This window comes from Pipistrellus hanaki (assembly GCF_964339955.1).
Source record: "Pipistrellus hanaki genome assembly, chromosome: 5".
Lineage (NCBI taxonomy): Eukaryota > Metazoa > Chordata > Mammalia > Chiroptera > Vespertilionidae > Pipistrellus > Pipistrellus hanaki.
This window is the reverse complement of record NC_140507.1, coordinates 58,185,359-58,208,291: the sequence shown is the minus strand read 5'-3', so window position 1 is coordinate 58,208,291 and position 22,933 is coordinate 58,185,359. Positions and strand designations below refer to the sequence as shown.

At 42.0% G+C, this 22,933-nt stretch overlaps 2 protein-coding genes across 2 annotated transcripts in view; one reads left to right on the top strand and one right to left on the bottom strand.

Annotated features, from left to right (window-relative positions):
• Positions 1 to 22,933, top strand: part of ETFDH (electron transfer flavoprotein dehydrogenase) — a 259,286-nt gene that overhangs the window by 210,556 nt on the left and 25,797 nt on the right. The window lies entirely within an intron of this gene.
• Positions 1 to 22,933, bottom strand: part of SPMIP2 (sperm microtubule inner protein 2) — a gene marked incomplete at its 5' end in the record, with an annotated part of 65,457 nt that overhangs the window by 21,225 nt on the left and 21,299 nt on the right. The window contains 2 exons of the mRNA XM_084885314.1: positions 159 to 217; positions 12,330 to 12,562. Coding sequence (XP_084741440.1) covers positions 159 to 217; positions 12,330 to 12,562 — 292 coding nt within the window. The remainder of the gene's footprint in view (positions 1 to 158; positions 218 to 12,329; positions 12,563 to 22,933) is intronic.

Below are 22,933 nucleotides of genomic sequence, written 5' to 3'. Positions count from 1 at the left end.
AAAATCTAAAGATAATAAAAATGTTGTGTTGATTTGGAATAAAAAAAATAAATAAAGTGGTAATATACTTAAAAGTGTTTTTTGTTTTTTTTAAAGTAACGCTTTTACAAATTTAGAAAGGAAAAGAATTAATTGAAAAATCATTCATATGTGCTTACCATGGGTTTTGGTATCTGTGGTATATTGCTTCACTGGCAGCTCCTCTTAGTTCTTTACGCTGTAAAAGGAAGAAAGTTAATCTATCTGAATTCCAAGTTCAAAAGGCACCAACAAGTGCCTAATCAAAAGAGAAGTGAGGGTAGGAAATTAAAAAGGAAATGCTAAATTCAGGTACAAGAATATGGTGTTTTGATTGTTTTTTTATTTTTAATCTATTTATATTAAAGTACTGCACCATTCAAATTCTTTGAATAAGTACACATTGGAAACAAACTAAAATTATGACAATACCACTTTTTCTTTTTGAGAAGAAAACAGAGATCATCAGTTGTCTCATTCATAGTTGGTCATAATTTTTCCCAAAACAAAGTTAAATTTGCATTATAAATTATCAAAAGCATATTTTATTTCATTTTTAAATTACAGTATACCTTCAATATTATATTGTATTAGTTTGAGATGTACAACATACTGGTTAAATAATAATATACTTTACAAAGTGTTCTCCCTGATATTCCCAGTACCTACCTAGCACCATACATAGTTATTATAATACTAGAGGCCCGATGCATGAAAATTCCCTCAGCCTGGCCTGCCCCCTCTCACAGTCCAGGAGCCCTCAGGGTCGGGAGGTAAACTGGCAATCAGGGAAAGGCAATGCCCCATCACACCTCTGCTGCTGCCATTGCTGGCAGCACAAGCCTTGGCTTGCCCTGGTTACCTGAGCTTTGGCCAGCCCTGGGTGGCTGTTCAGCCACCATATGAGGGCCGGCCCAGGGTGGCTGGGGGACTCCAGTGATAGGCTGAGCACCTGCTGCCCCTGCAGGACTGAGAGGACTGAGCGCCGCCATCTTGTGACTGTGGGCACCACCATCTTTGAAGGCATGACAATCAATTTGCATATCCCCTTCTTATTGGCTGTGGGCACTGCCATCTTTTGCAATAGTGTGAGGTCAATTAGCATATACCCTCTCTATTAGATAGGATTATCGACTGTATCTCCTATGCTGTACTTGACATCTCCGTGACTATTTGTAAGTGCCAAATTGTAAGCCTTAATCCCTTTGCCTTTTTCATCCATCCCTTCAACACTCTCCCATCTGGCAACCATCCACCTGTTCTCCGTTTCTATGAGTCTGTTTCAAGTTTGACTTGAACTGAGGAGAAAGAGGTGCAAGTGAAATAAATATGATCCTATGTGGTTTGCGTTCTGTCTCTGTAAAGGTTTTGGGTAGCAAGAAGAGTGTCTCCAGTGATCTCTGGGCTCCTTTCTCTCTTTACGATTCCGTGTCTACATAAACAGGCTTTTGAAACTACTATAGATCAGTTAGACTCAAAGAGTTGAGGTCTCTTCACTTTACCTTCACAGAATTAGAAAATGTGGTGGTAATATCGTAGGAAAGAGCTGAATTATATAATACACATAAATAGCCGTGGTTTAATGTAGATCTGGAAACTCCTTTCAGAAAAGCATAATTTGATTAAAAATATATATATATATATTTGGCAGCTTAGAACCAGTTCTCACATAAAAAAAAAATAAAAAATAAATCCCCATACCCTCTCAGGTACATGGAAATGATCTATTATCACTGAATAAGTGGCCTCTACATACTGCCTCCTTTTCCCCAGGCACCAGTCAGTGGATGGCACATCTTAGGCCTAAACGTGGGGGATAGGGGTGTCACATTTATAATGAAAAGGTTTTGGTCTGTAATCATTTCTAAGTTTTCCATACCTGGAGTGGGAAACAATGATATGGATTATCAAACATATTGCACTTCAGTTTGGAATGCATTTTTGTTTGTTTGTATTGATTTGGGGTGCAATATTCATACAAAGTAGCAAAATCATATTATGATGATTTCAACATCAGAAGAATGACCCAATATATTTTTTTTAATCTTTCCTTTTGCCCTGGCCAGGTGGCCCAGTTGGTTGGAGCATCGTCCCAAGCACCAAAGGTTAGGGATTTGATTCCCTGTCAGGGCACATACCTGAGGGTTGGATCCCGTGTGTGTGTGTGTGTGTGTGTGTGTGTGTGTGTGTGTGTGTGTGTGTGTCACTCCCTCCCTTCCTCTCCTCCCACTCTAAATTATTTCCCTTCCCCACCCCATCACCCCATTTCAAGCTTTGGTTTAGAATAACTTTCCTGACCAAGAGCTTCAGAGTTACTTATTTTAGAAAAGCAGATCTGTGTACCTAAGTCATCTACTTGGGGATGAAGACCTGAAATCTTGATCACTTCTGGCTCTTTAATGTCCATGTGTAGAATAAATAAAGTGACAATTGAGATATTAATGCAGGGTTTCCCCACTATTCCACAGAAAATTTGAAAAGTCATCATCTGTATAATGGAAAGGTCATGGCATAATTTTATTTCTTCAATTGATTTCTGGCACATTGATTCCCTGAAAATTGACCTTATCAATAGACTTATAAATAATTTTGTTATAGCTTCTGAACAAATTTTCCAGGACTTGCTTGGATGATCTTCTGTGATCTTCATTCACATTTTTAATAACAAAAAAAAAATTGCATCTTCTTAATCTGGAAAGACTTTTCTTTTTTTTTTTTTAAATATATATTTTATTGATTTTGTACAGAGAGGAAGGGAGAGAGATAGAGAGTTAGAAACATCGATGAGAGAGAGTCATCGATCAGCTGCCTCTTGCACACCCCCTACTGGGGATATGCCCGCAACCAAGGTACATGCCCTTGACCGGAATCGAACCCGGGTCCCTTCAGTCCCCAAGCCAACGCTCTATCCATTGAGCCAAACCGGCCTCAGCTGGAAAGACTTTTCTTAAAACAGAATAGCAGATCCCCCCCCCCATCCCCATTTCTCCTATGTATTAGTGTATAACGTCATAAAATTTTTGTTAATATTGACTTTCCTTACTAGAAAGAACCACTTTCCATCTCTATAACTGTGAGGTCTTTCTCTCCAGTAGAATAAATACAATGGCCATGCATTTTAAGAATGCATAGACACTAGGGTTTCTCTTCTCCATCCTCCTCTGCAACATAGAGCTCTTAGTACCAAACATTTGAGTGGAAAATTCCCTAAGGCTACCTTTTCTTATGCTAATAGGGCTTTTTCCTTCACTTGCCTCAATTTGCAAAATATTACTGTTAACCCCTTAGGTGTCTTTCTTCCCACAGTCAGTGAGAAGCATTCTCTTTGTTGAAGCTGGATCACCAGCTTGCATAATGCCGCCTATTCTAGACTTGAACTATTGAAGGGAGCAAGGGGGCAGAAAGGCTTTTGTGTGAATGGGGCATTTAAAGTATTCATTTTATATTCAGAGCATGAGTAGAAACAAAACAATTCTTTCTGAAAAATGTCAGTGGTTAAGGCATGGGTTCTGAGATGCATTTTTCTTATTAAAAAGCAAAAAAATGAACAATGCTGAGAGACTCATACTTCATTTTATGACATATTATTTATGTGCACCAATATAAATTACATCCTGGTCTCTCTTTTTTTTTAACTGCACTGTTTTTAAATAATTTGAAAACATACATCAACTCTCAGCAAATAGACTAAACAATGGGTTTTGTTTGTTTTTTTGTGTGAAAATATCCAAATAATTTTTTAAAATCCATGTAGGCAGGAAAATGGGGTGTATATGGGTATATATTGAGACATTACACTAGATACCATGCTAAGTGCTTTACTCACATATCTCACTTAATCCATTTAACAGCTCTCCAAGATATTATTATTATTATCCCTGGGGTAGACAGAATTCTAAGACAGATCCCCCAAGATTCTCACTCCTTGGTATACCTACCTTTTCTCAGGCATTCAACCAAATACTAATCCAGGAACTTTACTGCTGTGAAGGGATTTTGCAGATGTAATTAAGATCCCAAATCAGCAGACTAAGAAAGGGAAATTAACTCTCAGTGGGCCTAACTTACTCAGGTGAGCTCTTACTGGTAAAGGAGATTTAAAGTGATAGAGGGATTTCACATGAGGGAGATTTTGTTGTTGCTGATTTTAAAGATGGAGGAGGGCACGTGGTAACTTGTAGATGAGGAGAATGGCCACCCACTGACTAACAGCCAGCAAAGAAATGGATCCTCAACCTACAGCCACAAGAACTGAAATCTGCCACAACCACATGAACTTGGAAGAAACCGCTAGCCTCAGATGAGATCAGAGACATAATAACTGAAACCTTGATTTTAGCCTTGTGGGACATGAGCAGAGAACCTGGCCCTGCCTTCCCAGGACTTCTGGCCTATAGAAAAGATGTGGCTTTAAAGCAGCTAAATTTATGGTAAGAAAACTAATACAATCCCCATTTTTATAGATGGGAAAACTGAGGCATAAAAAAACAGTAGGTAGACAGATAGCATGCAAAGAGAGAGAGGAGAAAATGAAAAGGTTTTCAACTGGCTACTTTCACTTATGTCACATTCAATTTTTCACTAAGGCCACACACATAGATTTACCCTGAAAAGCATTATGAATACTAAGTTGCCTCACTTATGCTCAGAGAGAAGACTAATACTTATTTTTTCTCTGTACTTCTCTAGGGACATAGGTGTTTTCCTTATTCATATTTATTATTCATAATTGTATTTCCATAATTCAAGATACACTAGGATATTCTTTGAAAGCAATGACTAGAACTCATTCTGTGGGGATTGATTTGTAACCAATCATTCTGCCAGGGGCCTTTATTCAGAACTTGTTGATGATCCCTACCAGAGTCTGAAATCTGAGAGGATTCAACTATTCAAGCTACCCAATAGCTTCCCAAGTCTCTCTTTGTACTCAGTGCTCAGTTTCTGAAATATAATCAAGTGCCTGTTTTGCAACTGCTCTCACCCTTGGAGTTTTCTAAGATGTTGGCACTATTGTTCATTCAAAGGTGAAAGAGTGTGCTTCTCCCAAGTTAATTGTCCAGTTAGCCTCAGAATACAGAATTACACTAGGGGTGTTAGTTCAGGCTTTGTGAACAGTAATAGTAGAACCAAGTTTCAATGAAAAATTACGTGGCAAATTGCTTTCAAATGACTACTGAATTAGCTAGCAGTAGCATAATAATGAATCTAAAATTAATTTAGATTACTTAAAAATTCATTACTTAAAAATTAGTTTACTTAAAAATTCATTTCTCCTCCTCTGCAACTTGGTCTCTTAACAAAGACACTATATGAGAAAAGAAGCAATCTCAATCTCTAGCTCCCATCCTGTATAATAAAAGGCTAATATGCAAATAGACCAAATGGCGGAACAACTGAACAACCAAACAACCAAACAACCTGTCATTATGACATGCACTGACCACCAGGAGGCATGTGAGGAACATGGCGGGTGTTGGCAGCGGGCAGCAGAGCATGGAGCATGGCAGGTGTCAGCCATGGGGGGATGTTGGAACAAGTGAGTGGGAGTGCCAGATCAAGGTGGGGTGCTGGTCGTTGTCGTTGGGGCGAGCCTCTGGTGGTTACTGGAAATTCTTTACTCCCATGTGCCTTGGTTCCGCCTAGCCCAGCATTCGCACCTGCTGCCAGCACTGGAGCTGCCTCTTGCACCTTCTGCTGACTCCTGGCTCTGGCCACAATCGCTAGCCGCTGTCAGTGAGTGAGAGCAGGACTGGCACCATCAGTGCGTGGAAGCAGGGATGCCAGCAGACAGGGGACCGGAGGCTGCAGTGTGTGTGTGGGGGGGGGGGGGGGCGGGAGGGGAGCAGGCAGGGGCACGGAGGATCGAGACCTGCCCCTGTGCCCACTGCAGCCTCACTGCCCACAGTTCCTAGTATATAAATACTGGGCCCTAATATTTATCAATAATTGTCTATGCCATTCTAAGCACTAGGAGGTGTGGAGTTAATGCTGTCAGTACAAATAAAACAGATCTGAACCTCAGTTTGCCTAAAGCCATTGGGGATGTGGCTGGGATTATGCACTCTAATTGCTAATACTAGTCACACTAAAAACTTCAACAGCACAAAGAAACTCTCCTATGAATTCTTCCCCAACTGAAGGAATTCACATGAATTCCTATAGTACTTACTTTCAGTGCCATTTTTTTGTGTGCCCAGACATAACTTGGACTGCAAGGGCCCCTATATTTAATAAACTATTTCTCCCAAAGGTCTTTAAAAGCCAAGATAAATGCCAGATTTAGAAAAACAGATGTCCTGGTATTTTAGGCACCTGTGCTTAGGATAGTCAATCATGCCCAAGTTTTAAAATTCTTAGATAGTATATTTAAAGGGCTTGGATACGGAGTCAAATCACAGGTTGATTAGAACCCATTTTAATTTATAGTTTGTTTTTTCTTAGCTCTGAATCTCCCCTATCATCAGCAACTAATATTTGTTGAATACCTGTAGCATATGCTTAATTACTAACTTCAAGAAGTATAATTTTAAAAGAAGGTGAAGTTTACATTAAGACCCAGACTCAAGATGTTACACCAAGCCCTGCAAATGTTACTACCATGATATATTTTTAACCTTCTTTCCTTAACAAGGAATAAAATCACCCACTAGGTTCTAAATTACATTGAGATCCTTTTCCTTCCTTCTTCTTCTTCTTTTTTTTTAAATTGATTTTAGAGAGGAAGGGAAGAGAGATGGAAACATCAGTGATGAGAAGGAATCACTGAGTCCTGCACGCCCACCATTGGTGATCAAGCTAGCAACTGGGGCGCGTGCCCTGACTGGGAATCCAACCATGACCTCCTGGTTCCTAGGTCCATGCTCCACCTCTGAGCCACGCCGGCTGGGCCCTTTTCCTTCTTTCTTTCCCATGTTTCTACATCCTAACAAAAGGTATGAAAATTAATATGTATTTTTTCCCCAATTTGCCAATAATTATCTATAAAGCAACCTCAACAAGTGAGAGGAAGCCCTTTGTTTAGCTGAGGAGTGTGGTTGCAGGGGCTGTGGTGCCAGGGGCTGTGGTGCCCAGCGCAGGTGGCAGTGGCCCTGGCTACCCACGGAGGGGCTCCCCTTTGCAAACATTCCTCTCCGAGCGGCTCTGCACCCGGCGCTGTGAGCACACACCAGGGAATCGCCTCCCTGGTGCTTTCACGGTCTGCTAGAGAAAGGAAGCATCAGAAGGAAAGTTTATTTGCAGGTGTTCAGACACAAGTCAAAGTTTATAAGGAAATGACTTCCTTCCATTTATTCGAGGAATCTTATAGAGCCAAGGTTTGTAAAAAGGGGAAAGTATAACGTCTGTGTATAAGGAGGTGCATGGTGCTAATATATTATTTCAAGGGAAGGGAAGGTTCTTTGGCCTCTGAGGGCAAGGTTTCTCCTCACAGATGGTCAGCACGTGACACTTCCTTGCTGAAGGCTTCCGTGGCCTCAGAAAGTGTGTTGCTCTATAGGCACTCCAGGAGGAAAGGTGCTGATGGAAGTATTTTTACATTAAGCCACCAACCGGTGCAAATAACTCTAAGAAGTATAAAGTGAGAGCTGAACACACACCCCATTGGGGGAGGGATAGCAACAACCAAAAGATGTTCCTAATTTTAGAAAAGCTATTTTCTATTTTGCTTGCATAACTTGGTTGAAAAAAGAAAGCTTTATTTCTTTTTTTTCTTTTTTTTTTAAGTTTTCTGGATTGAGTATACCATCTGGAGACTAGGACTGTGAGACTCAAAATTGGTGAATGTGATTCAACCAAATGAACCTATAAGTAAGTAAAAAAAATTTAGGGCAAAAGACACCCAGAAATTCTGAAATATGTGATTGGTGGTCTACATACAAGTCAACTCCACACTGGTAATATTTTTTTTTCCAGGTGAATTTGAAAATTGTCCCGGACACTGTTGTGTGAAGGTGGACAGTTTGGAAGACCGCACGGGGTCAGGCTGGGACAAGGAAAGAAGGTCATTTTTGGTAGGACCTCACTGTCTTCTCTATTTCTTCCCATAATGCCAAAGATTGTACTTGATCACCTGTTTTTGAAACATTATCAGGTGTTTATTAAATTAAAATTCAAAAATAACTATTACTAAGCTATACACTATTATATCAACTAGTGATATTCACTAGTAATTGATGTTATTATAAATGAAGTGCATTGTGTACAAATCATGCAGAATGGGAAGCTGGGAGAAAGTGGAGGGAACATGAAGAAAGGATGCAAGACTTGTAAGAGAAGGCAATTGGCATTGAGCCCAGCCAACTAAAGAAAAATAATAAAACATATACTCTATTCACTGGCTTCAGTCTGATGATCTGACTTTCTTTCCCGTCATTCATCTCAAGTGCACTATATCCCCTCTAAGTCCTGAGTACACAGCCTGGGCTGAATTCCTGGCTCCACCAATTCCAAGGACCCTCACCTGTCAACACCTCAGTTTCCTCATCTGTAAAATGGAAATAATTACAGTACCTTTCTCACGTAGTAAATATTCAGTTAATGGCAGCTTGTTTTATGTTTACTTTCTTAAATAAATCACAGTGAGAAAAATGCCTGACAAAACAACCAGCTGTGGGTCTGTTTATTCGACAGCCATCAAGAAACTCAACGTCAGACGTCTGTTCAAATGTCCATAAAACTGTCCCCAAAAAAGCCTCTGTATGTCATAACTGTGGAGTGTGTGCCCAATTAAAAGTGAGGCAGAAGTTTCAAAGCCTCAAAGATTTTATTTTATTATATTATACTGTACTGGTGGCCCGGTGCACAGAAATTAATTAGAAGAAAGATTTGTGTGGTAATTACGTTACTGCAAAAAATTACATGTCAAAATAGTGTATATAATATAGTATTATAAAATTAAAACACACATGTGATTGGCACCAGCGAGAGCTTCATATGTATTGTGCATGTGTGAGCCATTGTTTATTTTTCAATTGCCAGCTGGTTGGTTGGTCAGTCACTTAGCCTTTTATATATATATAGAGAGAGATTACATGTAAATATGGTTATAGGTTCCCATAGTTCTCATTATCTTCTGCAGATTTAGACTGTATGATGACAGTGGTTGTAATATATGTTATGATTAATTGACTTAATATTGCCTTTGGGTTCATACCTAGGAAGAGTTAACCGTCAAATCCAGTATAATGTTGTTTCTGTGGGAACATCAAATGTCTTAAATCATTTGGTCACAGGGTCAACGTACAGGAGCAGAAAATGGCCATGAGGAAGCCTACTGATTCTGTCCAGGTTTGGGTTAAAGAAAGGCCGGGGAAGAGAAGGCATGCCCAGCTAAGCAGCACACAGAATTGTCTTCAATTTAGCATGGGGCTGGAACGAAAGGAAATGTTTCAAAGGTCTCCGCATATTCTTCCAGAAACAACATATAGAGTTTGGCAGAGACCAAATCCATTAAAAAAAAAAAAAAAAAAAAAAGTACTGCTCTTAAATCTGAGATAATAACAAAAGCAGGGATCTTTGCTGGCTTACACCCACATGTATCATTATGGCATTGTAACCCACACACGAGTGAGTAGGAAATAGCTAAACACAAAAGGATCCAGCAGAGAAACCCGATATTGTGATTTTTACTGACCTCCGCAATGTGGGGAAATTTTTCACGTGTCACTCAGCCTGGAAGTGATTATTTTTCCACCCAAATCCAGATGATCTGAACCCCTCTGAGTGTCCCTAACAGGAGAGACCATCTCAGGTAGGAAGCAGCTGCCCCAGGCCCTGTTCCGTGTGTCTACTGGAGCGGCGTGAGCTTTCTTGACTGTGAGCCCCTGCAAGCCTGGAGCAGTAAATTAGAAAGGGCAGCTGCGCAGGCTATTGAAATCCACCAGATAAAGGTTTATGCCTAAAACCCGAGTTCCAGCGTTGCAGCGAGAGACACAGCGAAGTCTCTGAGGTTAGACTGAAGCCGTGCCCTCTTGACTGGGACTGTGGGTAAGGACGGGGGAGGGTGTGATAGAGGTCCATTAATAACAGAACCAGAAGATGAACAGGACGTGGACCGAGACATTTCCTTAACTTACATCACACCAAAGAATTTATCCGCTCCTTTCATACAGTATTTGTAATTAGAAGCTTGTTTGCATGGAGAGAGAGAGAGAGAGAGAGAGAGAAGAAATTTATCAGCTCAAACGTCAAGTCACGCCAAGTCTGACTGATGGGAGGTAGCTGGGCACCGGGTGGGTGAGGAACCCTGGTCTGAGGCTGGACTGAATGCTGAGGTAAAGAGTGTAGGGTATGGAGAAGAGTAGCAGCCTTACATCAGAAAATTATATCGGTTCTTTGCTAATATGTATTATCATTCTCAGTTAATCTTTTTGCTCTCATTATAAAGCTCTAAGTCCAAGGAACCCTCAAGGTTTACCATTGTTACCCAAAGGGCCTGGCTGGGTGGTTCAGTTGTTTAGAGAATCATCATCATACATCAATGTTGTGGGTTTGATCCCCGGGCAGGGCACATACAAGAATGCATAAAATAAGTGGAACAACAAAATTCAAAATGCCAGGACCAAGAAAATGCAGAGATGAGAAGCAACAGCCCTTACAGCCTTTGTCAAACCAGACCAACTCCTGAGTGTGACACAAGTTGGCAGAGAAAATGATCGTATGGCTCGCACTCAATCCCATGGGGGCTAAGGGGCAAGGGCTGCCAAGCAGAGGGTGACTCGGAGCCACCGGTGAAATCGAACGGGGTAAACGCCTCCTGGAAGGAGAAATCGTGGCCGATGTCTCTGGTGGGCTCCCAGCTCTTTTCAAAGACCGGGCATGCTTGAATGCACGCCATTTGAGCAGACCAATGTGTTCTTAAGTAAAAGATGAAAAAGGAAGAGAAGCTATACGCACTCAAGACAGACAGACAGACTGAGGGCTGTGCTCCAGAGCAAGGCGCCGGCCACAGGGTAGCCACAGGGCAATGACCTTCTGGATGCCTCAGGGTCATGCTCTCCTTGCTGGTGGCCAGTTCTGATATTTAATTAAATTTGGGATCTTCATTTTTAGTGCCTACGTGTAACAGGACACAGCTGAAAACCTGGGCATTCATTTCATCTCACTGGCACTAAGTAACAACCGCAGTACTGATAACAGACAGCTCAGTGCTAGGAGCTGAGATTTGGATGTCAACCCCGTGCGATGCATCATGCTTAGTGCTTTCCTCGCATTCTCACATTTAATACTCACAGCATAACAATAATAACAACAGTAAACACATAGAGCACACTGTTCCCAGCACTTGGCAGATATCAACTTGTTTAATGTGTACAACAGCCCAATAAGGTAAATAAGATTCATAATGAAGCTGAAGCCAGAGAGAGGTTAAGGAACTTGCCTAAGGGCACTCTCAGTGAGTAGGTGGCAGAACTAGAAGAGGAATTCAGAGATTTTATGGATCAGGCTCTCTAAACCCTGCCATGAGGATAGGCGGGGGCAGAGACACAGAGCTGTAAACTCCCCAGTCCAAGGTCTGATGCCAGACCTACCTCAGGGTCAGGATTTGAACCCAGGCCTGTCTGATAGAGACTGAGCTCCCAATCACTTCCCAGTACAGCTGTACAGTTTGGGCCAGAAAAGGGCTTTTCCTTTTGTTAAATGTAACTGTCTGAGGCTGTACTCTATTGCCTTAAGGTTTAAGGAAATCCAGTCATTGCCTAATGGATACAGTGCATGTTCCCTTTTCAGATAATGCAAAGGCCTGCCTGGAAAAAAAAGAAGTCAGAATGCTTAAATTTTACTTCTAAAATCACGTGTGCTGTCTTCCTCCACAGAGGAGACTGTGGGCTCCTCCCTGCATTTCAATCACCAGGAGGAATAGACAAGGTTCCTAAGATCCCTCTGGAATTTTGATCTGAAGGCAGTAGCCACACAGTGGGTTTCAGAGATCTGGAACTCATCTGTTCGCTGTCCATCCAGCCCAGCCTGCCTTGACACCACCCACTCATAACGGAGTGCTGGGAGGGGGGGAGGAGTGTGGATACTGCAGCGTGCATGTGAATCTGAAGCATCCCCAAGCCAAACCCCAGTGCGTTTGTGTTAGCCACAGCTTCATTCTCTTCACACCTCTCCTCTCACCATGTAAGGGGCCTAAATGGGAAGGGTGGTAGCGAGTGCATTTCTTCACACATTTACTTTTCTGAGAAACTCAAATGCCATTCTTTCTCCATCACAGACCAAGATCATGCTGGTTCCTATGGAAGCAAACTCTGGAAGCATTCCAATCAGGCAAGAGCATGCTCTGAAGAACAGAGCTTTAAGAGCAGTACCTTGATGTGAAAGCCACTCTCGAGCCTCGTTTTGTTGATAAAATCATACGCCGATACTCCCCAGCCGACTTCACCAACATGCACGTGCTTGTATTGGGCTGGGCAGCTGCAGTATGAGGCAGGCCTCCATAGGTAGCTGACGTCTCCAGATCTCTCTAATGCCGGACGCAATTCTCCTATGTACGGGAAGTGCTGCTGAACTCTAGGTAGATAATCCTTTTTATAATCTGGGCCTTAAAAAAAAGAGAGAGAAATACTTAAACAAACAAACAAACAAACAAACAAACAAAAAACAACTCCACACTTTATTCGAAGATGCTTTTGTTATCTTACTAAAAATGTTTTTATTGATTTTTTTTTTTTTTTTTTTTTTTTTTTTTTTTTACAGAGAGAAAGGGAGAAGGATAGAGAGTTAGAAACATTGATGAGAGAGAAACACCAACCAGCTGCCTCCTGCGCACTCCCAACTGGGGATGTGCCCGCAACCAAGGTTCATGCCCTTGACAGGAATCAAACCTGGGACCTTTCACTCTGCAGACCGACACTCTATCCACTGAGCCAAACCAGTTACGGCGGCTTTTGTTATCATAAATGGTAGAAATAATAATAGCTAGTAACTTTACTATGTTCTAGGTGTTATTATAGGCCATTTATGCGTGTTAATTCAATTAATCCTTATAATAACCGAATGAAGCAGGTGCTGTATTTTCCCCATGTGGTAGGTGGGGAAACGAGGCACAGAAAGATGGGTTATTTGTCCAGTGTCACAGCTAACCAGCTCTGCATTCCCTTTCATTGCCCCACTAAATGACTTTGTTTATAATCAGCTTTATACAGGCACATTTTATACATTAAAAAACCTCATATGTGGGTGTTGTATCGAGATAGATAAAACCTGAAATAAAAATTAGAAAATACCCCAAATATATCAGAAGCAATTGGAAAGTGGAGAAGACTGTCAGGTGCAAAGGACCACTTATGACAGGTGATGATCCAAGGCAGGGGTAGTTAATAAATATTGGTATTTTATTTTTTTTAAATACATTTTTATTGATTTTAGAGAGGAATAGGAGAAGGAGAGAGAGATGAAAGCATCGATGTTAAAAGAGAATCATTGATCAGCTGCCTCCTGCACTTTCCCTACTGGGGATCAAGCCTGCAACAAGGGCACGTGCCCTGACCAGGAATCAAACCATGACCTCCTGGTTCATAGGTCAATGCTCAACCACTGAACCATGCTGGCCGGGCTAAATATTGGTATTTTAAATGTGAGAATGAATAAGAAGCAATTGATGAATTGTGAAAGTGGATGAAACAAGAGAGAGAGAGAGAGAGAGAGAGAGAGAGAGAGAGAGAGAGAGAGAGAGGGGGGAGGGGGGGGGTCTGGGGCAATATCGCTGAGATAAACTTGGTTGTGAAAGCTGATGTGAAAATACAAAGAGGAGCTAAAGCTTTGGGGAAGAATGGTACTGACTGCAAATAGACAATGCGATGCTGGCCCCAGGAGAGTTTCAGAAGCCCCAGGACCAAAACGTGTGCAGGATTGTACGTGCAGAGCTGGGGCTCAAAGGAGGAACTTCATTGCAAAGACCTCAGGGGCAGAGCTTCTGTGGTCACACTGTGTGTCACCTGGACCCCTGCTGGCCCTATGGCTTCCTTCACTTTGCTCTTGGATCAGCCAGCTGGGTATTTGCACAGCACAGACCTGCTGGAGTTGACTAGGTATTCCGATGAAATGGTCAATGTCGCAACAAACCTGTGTTTGGAAGAGTAATCTAAGCTTTCCAAGGAAGTTGAAAACATTCTTCAGACACACGATTTTGGCAGATGTTTTCACAGCTTCCTAATCTTCTTTGCTCCCCATGACGCATTGGGTATTTACTGTGGCTAATTCCCCTGGATGAATACATTGTGCCTTCCATTCTATTGGCTGAAGGCTTGCACTTTGGTGTAGCTGCTTTGGTAAAGTATAGAATGGCCAGAGCATGGAAGTCTGTCTTCTCTCTCAATACGACAGGTCTTGAGGTCTCACCTACAAGACTCCTGTCATAGGGAATTTTTGCAATCTCATCTAAATAGTATGAAATATAGAAAAACTGTGTCTGTTTTGCTGGGATTCCAGTGTATGTTTTAGGCCAGTATTTTTCCGAATGTTTCATCGAACAATACTCCGATGCATGCACTTGAAAAATATGTATGGGTAGGGTGGGGTGGGGTAGCTGGGGGTATTGCATAATCAAATACATTTGGGAACACTGCTTGCTACATTTGCCTTTTAGAGATTCTCAGCACATGAAAGTATATTAGAAGTTCTGAGAAATTCTATGGTAAATAAACCTGTTTATAATTATGCAGTGCAGAGTTTCTCAACTTTATTTAAACATGGCACAGTTCCCCCCACTGGATCATGGGGTCATGTGTATGAATCCCACAGACTTGGGGAAATAGTGATTCTGTGTGTGATGTTTCCATTGTCCTTAACGTTTTGTCATCACCACACTCCACCGCAAATGTTAGAGCAGATATACTAGTACAGTGGTTGGCAAACTCATTAGTCAACAAAGCCAAATATCAACAGTACAATGACTAAAATTTCTTTTGAGAGCCAAATTTTTAAACTTAAATTTCTTCTAACGTCACTTCTTCAAAATAGACTTGCCCAGGCCGTGGTATAATATTTTGTGGAAGAGCCACACTCAAAGGGCCAAAGAGCTGCATGTGGCTCTCGAGCCGCAGTTTGCCGACCACGGCATTAATATATCTGCAGTTAGTTCCTTAGTTAGTCCATTCTGTGGACTACAATACATGTTTTAGGAGAGCCACCACTCGACAGCTGAGTCAAAAGCACGGGGTTGTGGACAGTGGAATGAAAAGGGCTGGTGCTCTGCAAACAGAAAGTGTGTATTTTAGGGGTGGGACGTCAGGGGCTCCAATCAAGTTCTCTATGGCTTGCCTTGGCTGGTTTGGCTCAGTGAATAGAGCATAGGTTTGCAAACTGGAGGGTCCTGGGTTTGATTCCAATGAAGGGCACATGCCTGGGTTGTGGGTTTAATCCCCAGTAGGGGGCATGAAAGAGGCAGCCAATCAACGATTCTCTCTCATTGTTGATGTTTCTTATCTCTCTCTCCCTTCCTCTCTGAAATCAATAAAAATATGTCTTTAAAAAAAGGTCCTCCATGGCTTTAGTCAAGTCACTGGTCTTTTCTTATTAAATGCATCTTTATTGCTGAAAGTATTACAAATGTCCTCTTTTTTCCCATTGACCCCCTTCTGCCCATCCCCCCAGGCCTACCATACTATTGTCTGTGTCCATGGGTAATGCATAGATGCATATACATCTTTGGTTAAATCTCTTCCTGCCCCCAGCTCCACCTTTCCCTCTGAGATTCATCCGTCTGTTCCATGTTTCCACGCCTCTGGTTCTACTTGGTGCCTCCGTTTAGTTTGTTCATTAGATTCCACATGTAAGTGAGAGCATGTGATACTCGTCGTTCTCTGACGGGCTTATTTCTCCAGGTCCCTCCATGTTGTCTCAAAGGGTAAGAGACCTTTCTTTTATACAACTGCACAGTATGGCCCCTGGGCTTTTCTAAACATCATTTCTTCGTCTCTGCTTTAGAGCCAGAGTGATGAGATGGGCGTGACATAGAACAGCGTTTTTCAACCGCTGTTCCGCGGCATACTAGTGTGCCGCGAGATGTTGCCTGGTGTGCAGTAGGTGCAGACAAGACAAGAATTTTATAATTTTTCACTATTTTGTTTACTTAATATTTCATAATAAAGTAATTATAAAATACTTTCTTTGTGTTTATTTGATTCCTATTCAAGAGAATTACTTTATATATAGTCAATATAGGCACAGAGTTAAATTTTTTAACATTTTCTAATGGTGGTGTGCCTCGTGATTTTTTTCATGAAACAAGTGTGCCTTTGCCCAAAAAAGGTTGAAAAACACTGACATAGAAGATTCCCGGGGAACCCGCCCTGGCCACACAGCTGAGTCAGGCACCTGCCGGTGAAGCGGCGGCAGCTGGATGCCATGATCTGAGGTGGGCCCCGCATTCCCAGCAGACCTATAGCCAGCCCAGTGTTCCCTAGCCACCCAACCAGCCACACGCAGAAATGTGGTTTCCCTAATGAGACCATTCCACAGGTGTTTGGCTTTAAATGGCCCATTCCCCCTCCCCCAGGCCTCATCCTCCGGAGCCTAAGATTCTATGCTGGATCTGATTCCCTGCTGAAAAGTAAAGCTTCCAATTCATGTTCAGTCCATGTTCTCTTTGTCATCCCTGTTCAACTACTGCTGTTCCATCCCTTAGTGTGTTGCTGGTGAGATGGTTTTTTTTTTGTTGGTGTTGTTTTCCTAGGGTAACTATTCTTGGATCTTTCATCCTCTTCCCCAAAACTCCAGCCCTCATTTTGCCAATGATGAAGTAGGCAGCTCCTGGGTTAACAAAACCCTCACCTGCCTGTCTTTGGGGCTCTCTTTCATGTTCCAGGGCTAAGATCTGGTGGATTATTTGCGGCTGTAAAGCTTACATAGAACTGCCGACGCTGTTCACGAAGCCCTATCGCCTCTTCCACCGTGACTGCGGGGAAGGAGATGTGCTTCCAATAAAACCTGCACCAGGCGTCATGGTTCCACGTCTCTCCATCTTCCCGCCCTGGAAAACGGCAGCTTCAAAGACGGTAAGGAAGATCCCAGCTCGCCTCTCTCCCGTGTGCCTGCCCAGCACTACTTGCTCATTTGTGTCTGAAATTCTACGTTACAGTTAGGATGTGGTTTGGAAGCTAAATTGCTGTGGGTTCCCAGGCTGGCGTTGTCCTGTGTTGGCTTTGTGACCCGGGGAAAAAATGAGCCAGCGTCTGAATTACAGGTTCCTCCTCCATAAAATGAGAAGAAGGATCTCTGTGTCGCAGCATCGTTGGAAGGGAGAGAATCAATTTTATGTCAAATTTTTAAAAAGGGTCAAATAAACATCAGGCAAAAACACTGTTCCGTACATTTGTTCTTCCTTCAAACAATAAACCTCCTGTGGGCCATCGGAAAACATTAGGGACAGCTTCCGAGAAACCCAAACTGCCTCCAAGAAGCTCCTGGGATTATTGCGGTAAAAGGGGGTTTTAGAAAATAATTGTGCATAGAATTATAAGTTGTAATCGGGTTCTAAAGAATTAGAGAATTTGCTTGATGTGCATAGTTCAAATAATGATTCTACTGATATTGAGGACACCCTCCTGTGTGCCTGGGTCAGTGTGAAATGAACAGAGATTCATAAGGCGTGGCCTCTGTGTTTCTGATTTCTCATATGCTAGTGGCTGAATGTTTGTGTCCTCCCACAAATCCATATGCTAACTCCTAAGGCCCCATGTGGTGTATTTGGAAGTGCGGACTTTGGGAGATGATTAGGCCATGAGGGTGGAGCTAACACACATGGGGTTAGTGCCCTTTATAAAAGAGGCCAGGAGGGCACCCTCACCTCTCCTGCCATGTGAGGTGATAGCGAACAAGCGGCCATCTCTGGACCAGGGAGCAGCCTCCCACCAGACACTGAGTCTGCCCCTCACCAGATGTCTTGACTTGGGACTTCCCAGCCTCCAGAAGTAGAAGTAAATTTCTGCCATTTACAAGTCCCCAGACTATGGTGTTTTATTTTAGCAGCCCCGAATGGACCCACACATCCTACAGTCTGAAGGCAACCACACTCACCTCCTCTGGGAAACAGTGCCTGCTCTCAAGACAGACATCGCTGTTCACTGAAACTTGAAAGTACTGTTTGACCTGACGTGTGTGCATGCGTGGGTTTCCGGGCTGTTTCACGCGTGTGTGTCTCATCACTGTGCTTGTCAAGCAACCTCCTACCCATGTTCTTCGGAGACGTAAGCTCTCCTATTTGCTCCGTCACTTCCCCAGGAACTAGAGCAGCGCGACACCGTTAGCAAGTGCTTGGTGAGGTCTGTTGAAAGAACAGCTACTTTTTCACGGACGTTGCTGATGTAATCCAGAAAAAAAAAAACTCTGTGTTTTTCCCAGTGAGAACGAAGGCAGGATCCAAAGTTTTACCAGCACCCCCGGGCTTTTAAAAACAACACTGACAGACTCGTCGCGACAAAACTTTGCATCCCTATGACTGTCCGCGCGTCCCTCTCACCTGAAGGGGAAAACTAAATATATAATGAAAAATGGGTTTCAGTGATTGGGGGGGCGGGGGAGGGGGGTGTTTGGTTTGGAATTTCCGTACTATAACTGTGCATGTAACGGGCCATTTTTGTATAAGAAACCCCACCATTCATGGAGACAGGCTCCAGACGTTCCCATAAAAAGGGATATTAATAAGATCTATGAATGTAGAACTAATAAAAGCCCATTAGAGTACTGCAGGTAACAGGAAATCCATCACAAAATGGGTGGGATGAGAACATTTATGTCACATAATACGATCTGAGGCAGACGCATCCGGGGCTGTTCCACGCCATGGGTCAGGGATGTCATCAGAATCACAGGTTCTTCCCCTCTCTGGGTGGCACCCTCAGGGCAGCAGGTCGCCTTTGCTGTCAGGCCGCTCCTCCTCAGTGTCAGGGAGGCTGTCTTCATGCCCCAGGGACCACACGCAGGCATCACCACACCTCAGGGGTGCCGGTTTCATCCGTGGGGCAGCTTTTCCTAGAAAACCCCAGTGGATTCCTCTCTTGGCCAGCACTGAGTCATTCCTGCTCCCTAAGGCGGCCCCTGGCAGGAGGATGGGGATTTCAGTGATGAATCAGGGTGTAATCCTGAGTCATGTGAGGCCAGGCCAGACATCCAAACAGGATACAAGCTTTCTAGAAAGGAAGAAGCGGATTCTGGCCTCTGGGTTATCCGCAGCAAAGTATCAAGGACAACACTTCTCATAGAGAAAAAAAAATCTCAATCTCTCTCTCTTTCTCTCACATACACACACAGTGCAACGTTTTATTGCTGTACAATCTCCTTTTAAGACAACATGAGATTATTTTAAGCCACTGCCTAACTCTCCTGCGGTTCTTGATCGCATGCTAAACTGTAATTTGGTGTTTATGCTCTCAGACTTGAGGATATGGCTTTATACAGAAACGAGACAGAGCAACTGAGGCAAGCCAGGGCGCCTTCAGGAAATGCAAGGGAGAGAGAGCAGTTGTTGGTGTTTCTCTTCAAACCTTTTGATCCGAGCACACTTTTCTGTAAAGGGCCATACTGTCTCTGTCGCAACTCCAGTGCTGCCATCACAGCACAAAAAAGCCATTGACGATATGTAAACTATTGTGTGCCTAGGTTCCAATAAAACTTTACTTATGAACACTGACATTAGAATTATATACTATTTCACATGGCCACAGGTAGTCTTTTAATTGTTCAGCCACAGTGAGTGATCATTTTGGCTGCAGAAAGTGTCTCATATTTGCCTATATTTTATTTATTTTTACTATTTTAAAAAATATATAATTTTATTGATTTCAGAGAAAAAGGAAGGGCGGTAAGAGAGAATCACTGATAGGCTGCCTCCTGCACACCCCTCTCTGGGGATCAAGCCTGCAACCTGGACATGTGCCCTGACTGGGAATCGAACCATGACCTCCTGGTTCATAGGTTGACACTCAACCACTGAGCCACGCTGGTTTGGCCTCCATGAATATTTTAGATAGAAAGCTTCCTCCTCCCTATTTGTTAGAGTCAAAGGGTTGACTACAGCACTGCGAAGATAAGGTTTTCATCCGTGCACTGGTGTAACTGCATGAGAGAAGTCACTTTCTGTGTGCACAGCAGGTCCCAGCTGATAGCGTTGCTTTATCTGACCTTGCTGATGTTCATTTGGCCCCATCTCATCTCTGACTCTGTGATCATTGATTTTCTTATTATTGGAGTTGCATAAGTGGCCAGTGGGGAGAGGCAAATATATCAACCTGCCAGTACAAATAAAAAATAGAAAAGTGGGGTGGGACACTAAATTATACAGGCTAGCCTGGAAGAAATAACAGTAGGTGAGAATGACACTGATTTTGCTGGTGCTGGAAGGAACTGAGAGGCAAAGCATGGCTCCATGAGTGCTCTGAGGAATGACAGTATTTACTGCCGAATCCAAAGAGAAGAGGGTGACTAAGAGAAGAGGGAGGAAATAGCCCTATGAGCTGTCAAACACACTGTTGACTTAATACCAGCTTTGCTTCAAAAAGAGACATGGAAATAAACGTATCACTTTAAACATAGGCATTGACAGTGAGGCACATCACAATTATAGACCAAAGAAAATGTGTACTTTATTAGAAGAACACTTCTTATTCTGCTTGAAATATGGCCATTTCCTCCTCTGTTCCCCGGATAAACAGTACATCAGGGCAAGATTGTTTATTTCTAGACGGCAGGAAGTGACTTCAGTCTAGACCAGGGCCGTTTAGACGAGGAAGTGGTATTTCTCAACCTTGTAAATTATGTCATAAACAAGTAGAAATGGCTAAAGGTATGCTGTGAGAAAAACGCGTGAGCATGCTATTTGGATTATTGAGAAACATTTCTTTGTAAAACGCAAGGAAGTGGTAATCAACAGATAGGCACTATTTACAACAGAGAGGCAGGTTATCTGTCATATACCTTTACCCTTCTCTATGACACGGCTCCCAGACAGTTAAGAGTATCGAAATAAAGCGAGTCCTTGTTTATTCCAGGAATGGATTGCATTATGTGGCAGCACTTTGCTATTACAATGGATTTGTGAACAGGTGAGCGATTAGACTCACAAAGCCACACGGGAGCAGAGATTAAGAGATTATAAAGTATTTTAAATTTCTTTATGAGAACATATGTGAATGTCCTTACTTTAGGGATCTATTTTCCCATTCCTGCGAGCAAACATTTTTTTAGAATTAGCGTGGTGTAATAAAAGGAGCGCACAGGTGGGGAGAATGAATGGCAATTGAGATTTTGGTCTTGACCTTGCTGCCATTGGCTGAGAAGACTTGGGAAGTCATTTCATCTTCCTTGGTTCACCTCAATCCCTTCTTATTTCCCCCCAATAACTTCATTGAGGTGTAACTGTCATATAATAAACTGTATATATTTAAAGCGTACAATTTCTTAAGTTTTATGTATGTGTACACACATGAACAAGGTGCCCAGATAAGTAAAAAAATATCCAGTTAAATTTGAGTTTTATGTAAACAACAAATAATTTTTAGTATAAGTATGTTTCAAACATTGCATAATGTGTATTTACACTAAAAAAATTCTTTATATTAAAATTCAAATTTAATTGTTTTGTTTTTTTTTTAGTTGCTAAATCTGGCAAGCTTATCCACGGAAACACCACTACAATCAAGATAAAGAACATATCCATCCAGTCCCTTTGTATATCCTTCCTTTCCCACCCTCTGACCTTTCCCATACTCAGGCAACCATTTATCTGCTTTCTGTTACAATGTGATTAATTTGCACTTTCTAGAATTTTGTATAAATGACATCATACTGTGTTCTCTCTTGCCTGGCTTCTTACAGGAAGCATAATTATTTTGAGATCATCCTTAGTATAACATGTACCAACAGTTTTTTTCTTGTTTATTATCGAATCGTATGGATGTGCCACATGTTTGTTTTATCCATTTACCTGTTAATGGACTTTTGGATTATGTTCAGTTTGGGGCTGTTACAGATAAGCCACTTTGAACATTTCTGTGTTGGTCATTGTATGGACAAATGCTTTCATTTCTCTTAGTTGAATGCCTAGGAGTGGAATGGCTGGATCCTGTGGTGCGTGTATTAAGAAACTGTCTAATTGTTTTTCCAAAGTGATGTTACGCTTTTACACTCCCACCAGTATCTTCGCGCTCTGGTTGCTCCACATGCTAATACTTGTTGATTTTTGCCACCCGAATAGGTGTGCAGTAGTATTTCATTGTGGTTTTAATTGGCACTCACTTCTCCAATGACTAATGATGTTGAGCATCTTATGCTTATTTGCCATCTGTGTATCTTCTTTGATGAAGCATCTGAATCTTTTGCTTATTTCTTAAATTGTGTTGTTTTCTCATTGAGAATTTTGAGAGTTATTTATATGCTCTGGATACAAGTCTTTTGTCAACACACACTTTGCAAATAGTTTCTTCTAGTATGCCCTTGTATTTTTATTCTCTTAACGGTGTCTTACAGAGAGTAGAAATTTTTCATTTGGTCAAGACCAATTTATAAAATTGTACCTTTATAGATCATACTTTAGGTGTTGGATCTGAAAAAGATACTTGCCTAACCTAAAGTCATGAAGATCTTCTCCTATATTTTCCTTTAGAAGTTTTATATAGTTTTAGGTTTTTCATTTAGGTCTATGATCCATTTTAAGTTAATTTTTCTATCTGATGAGAGATATAGATTGAAATTCAATTTTTATGTGTATGGACAGCCAACTGTTCTAGCACCATTTGTTAGACTATTCTTTCTTCACTGAATTGCACCTATTTTAGTGAATATATATATACCCTGTTTCCCCGAAAATAAGACAGTGTCTTATATTAATTTTTGCTCCCAAAGATGCGCTGGGTCTTATTTTCAGGGGATGTCTTATTTTTCCATGAAGAAGAATATGGTACACATTTATTGTTAA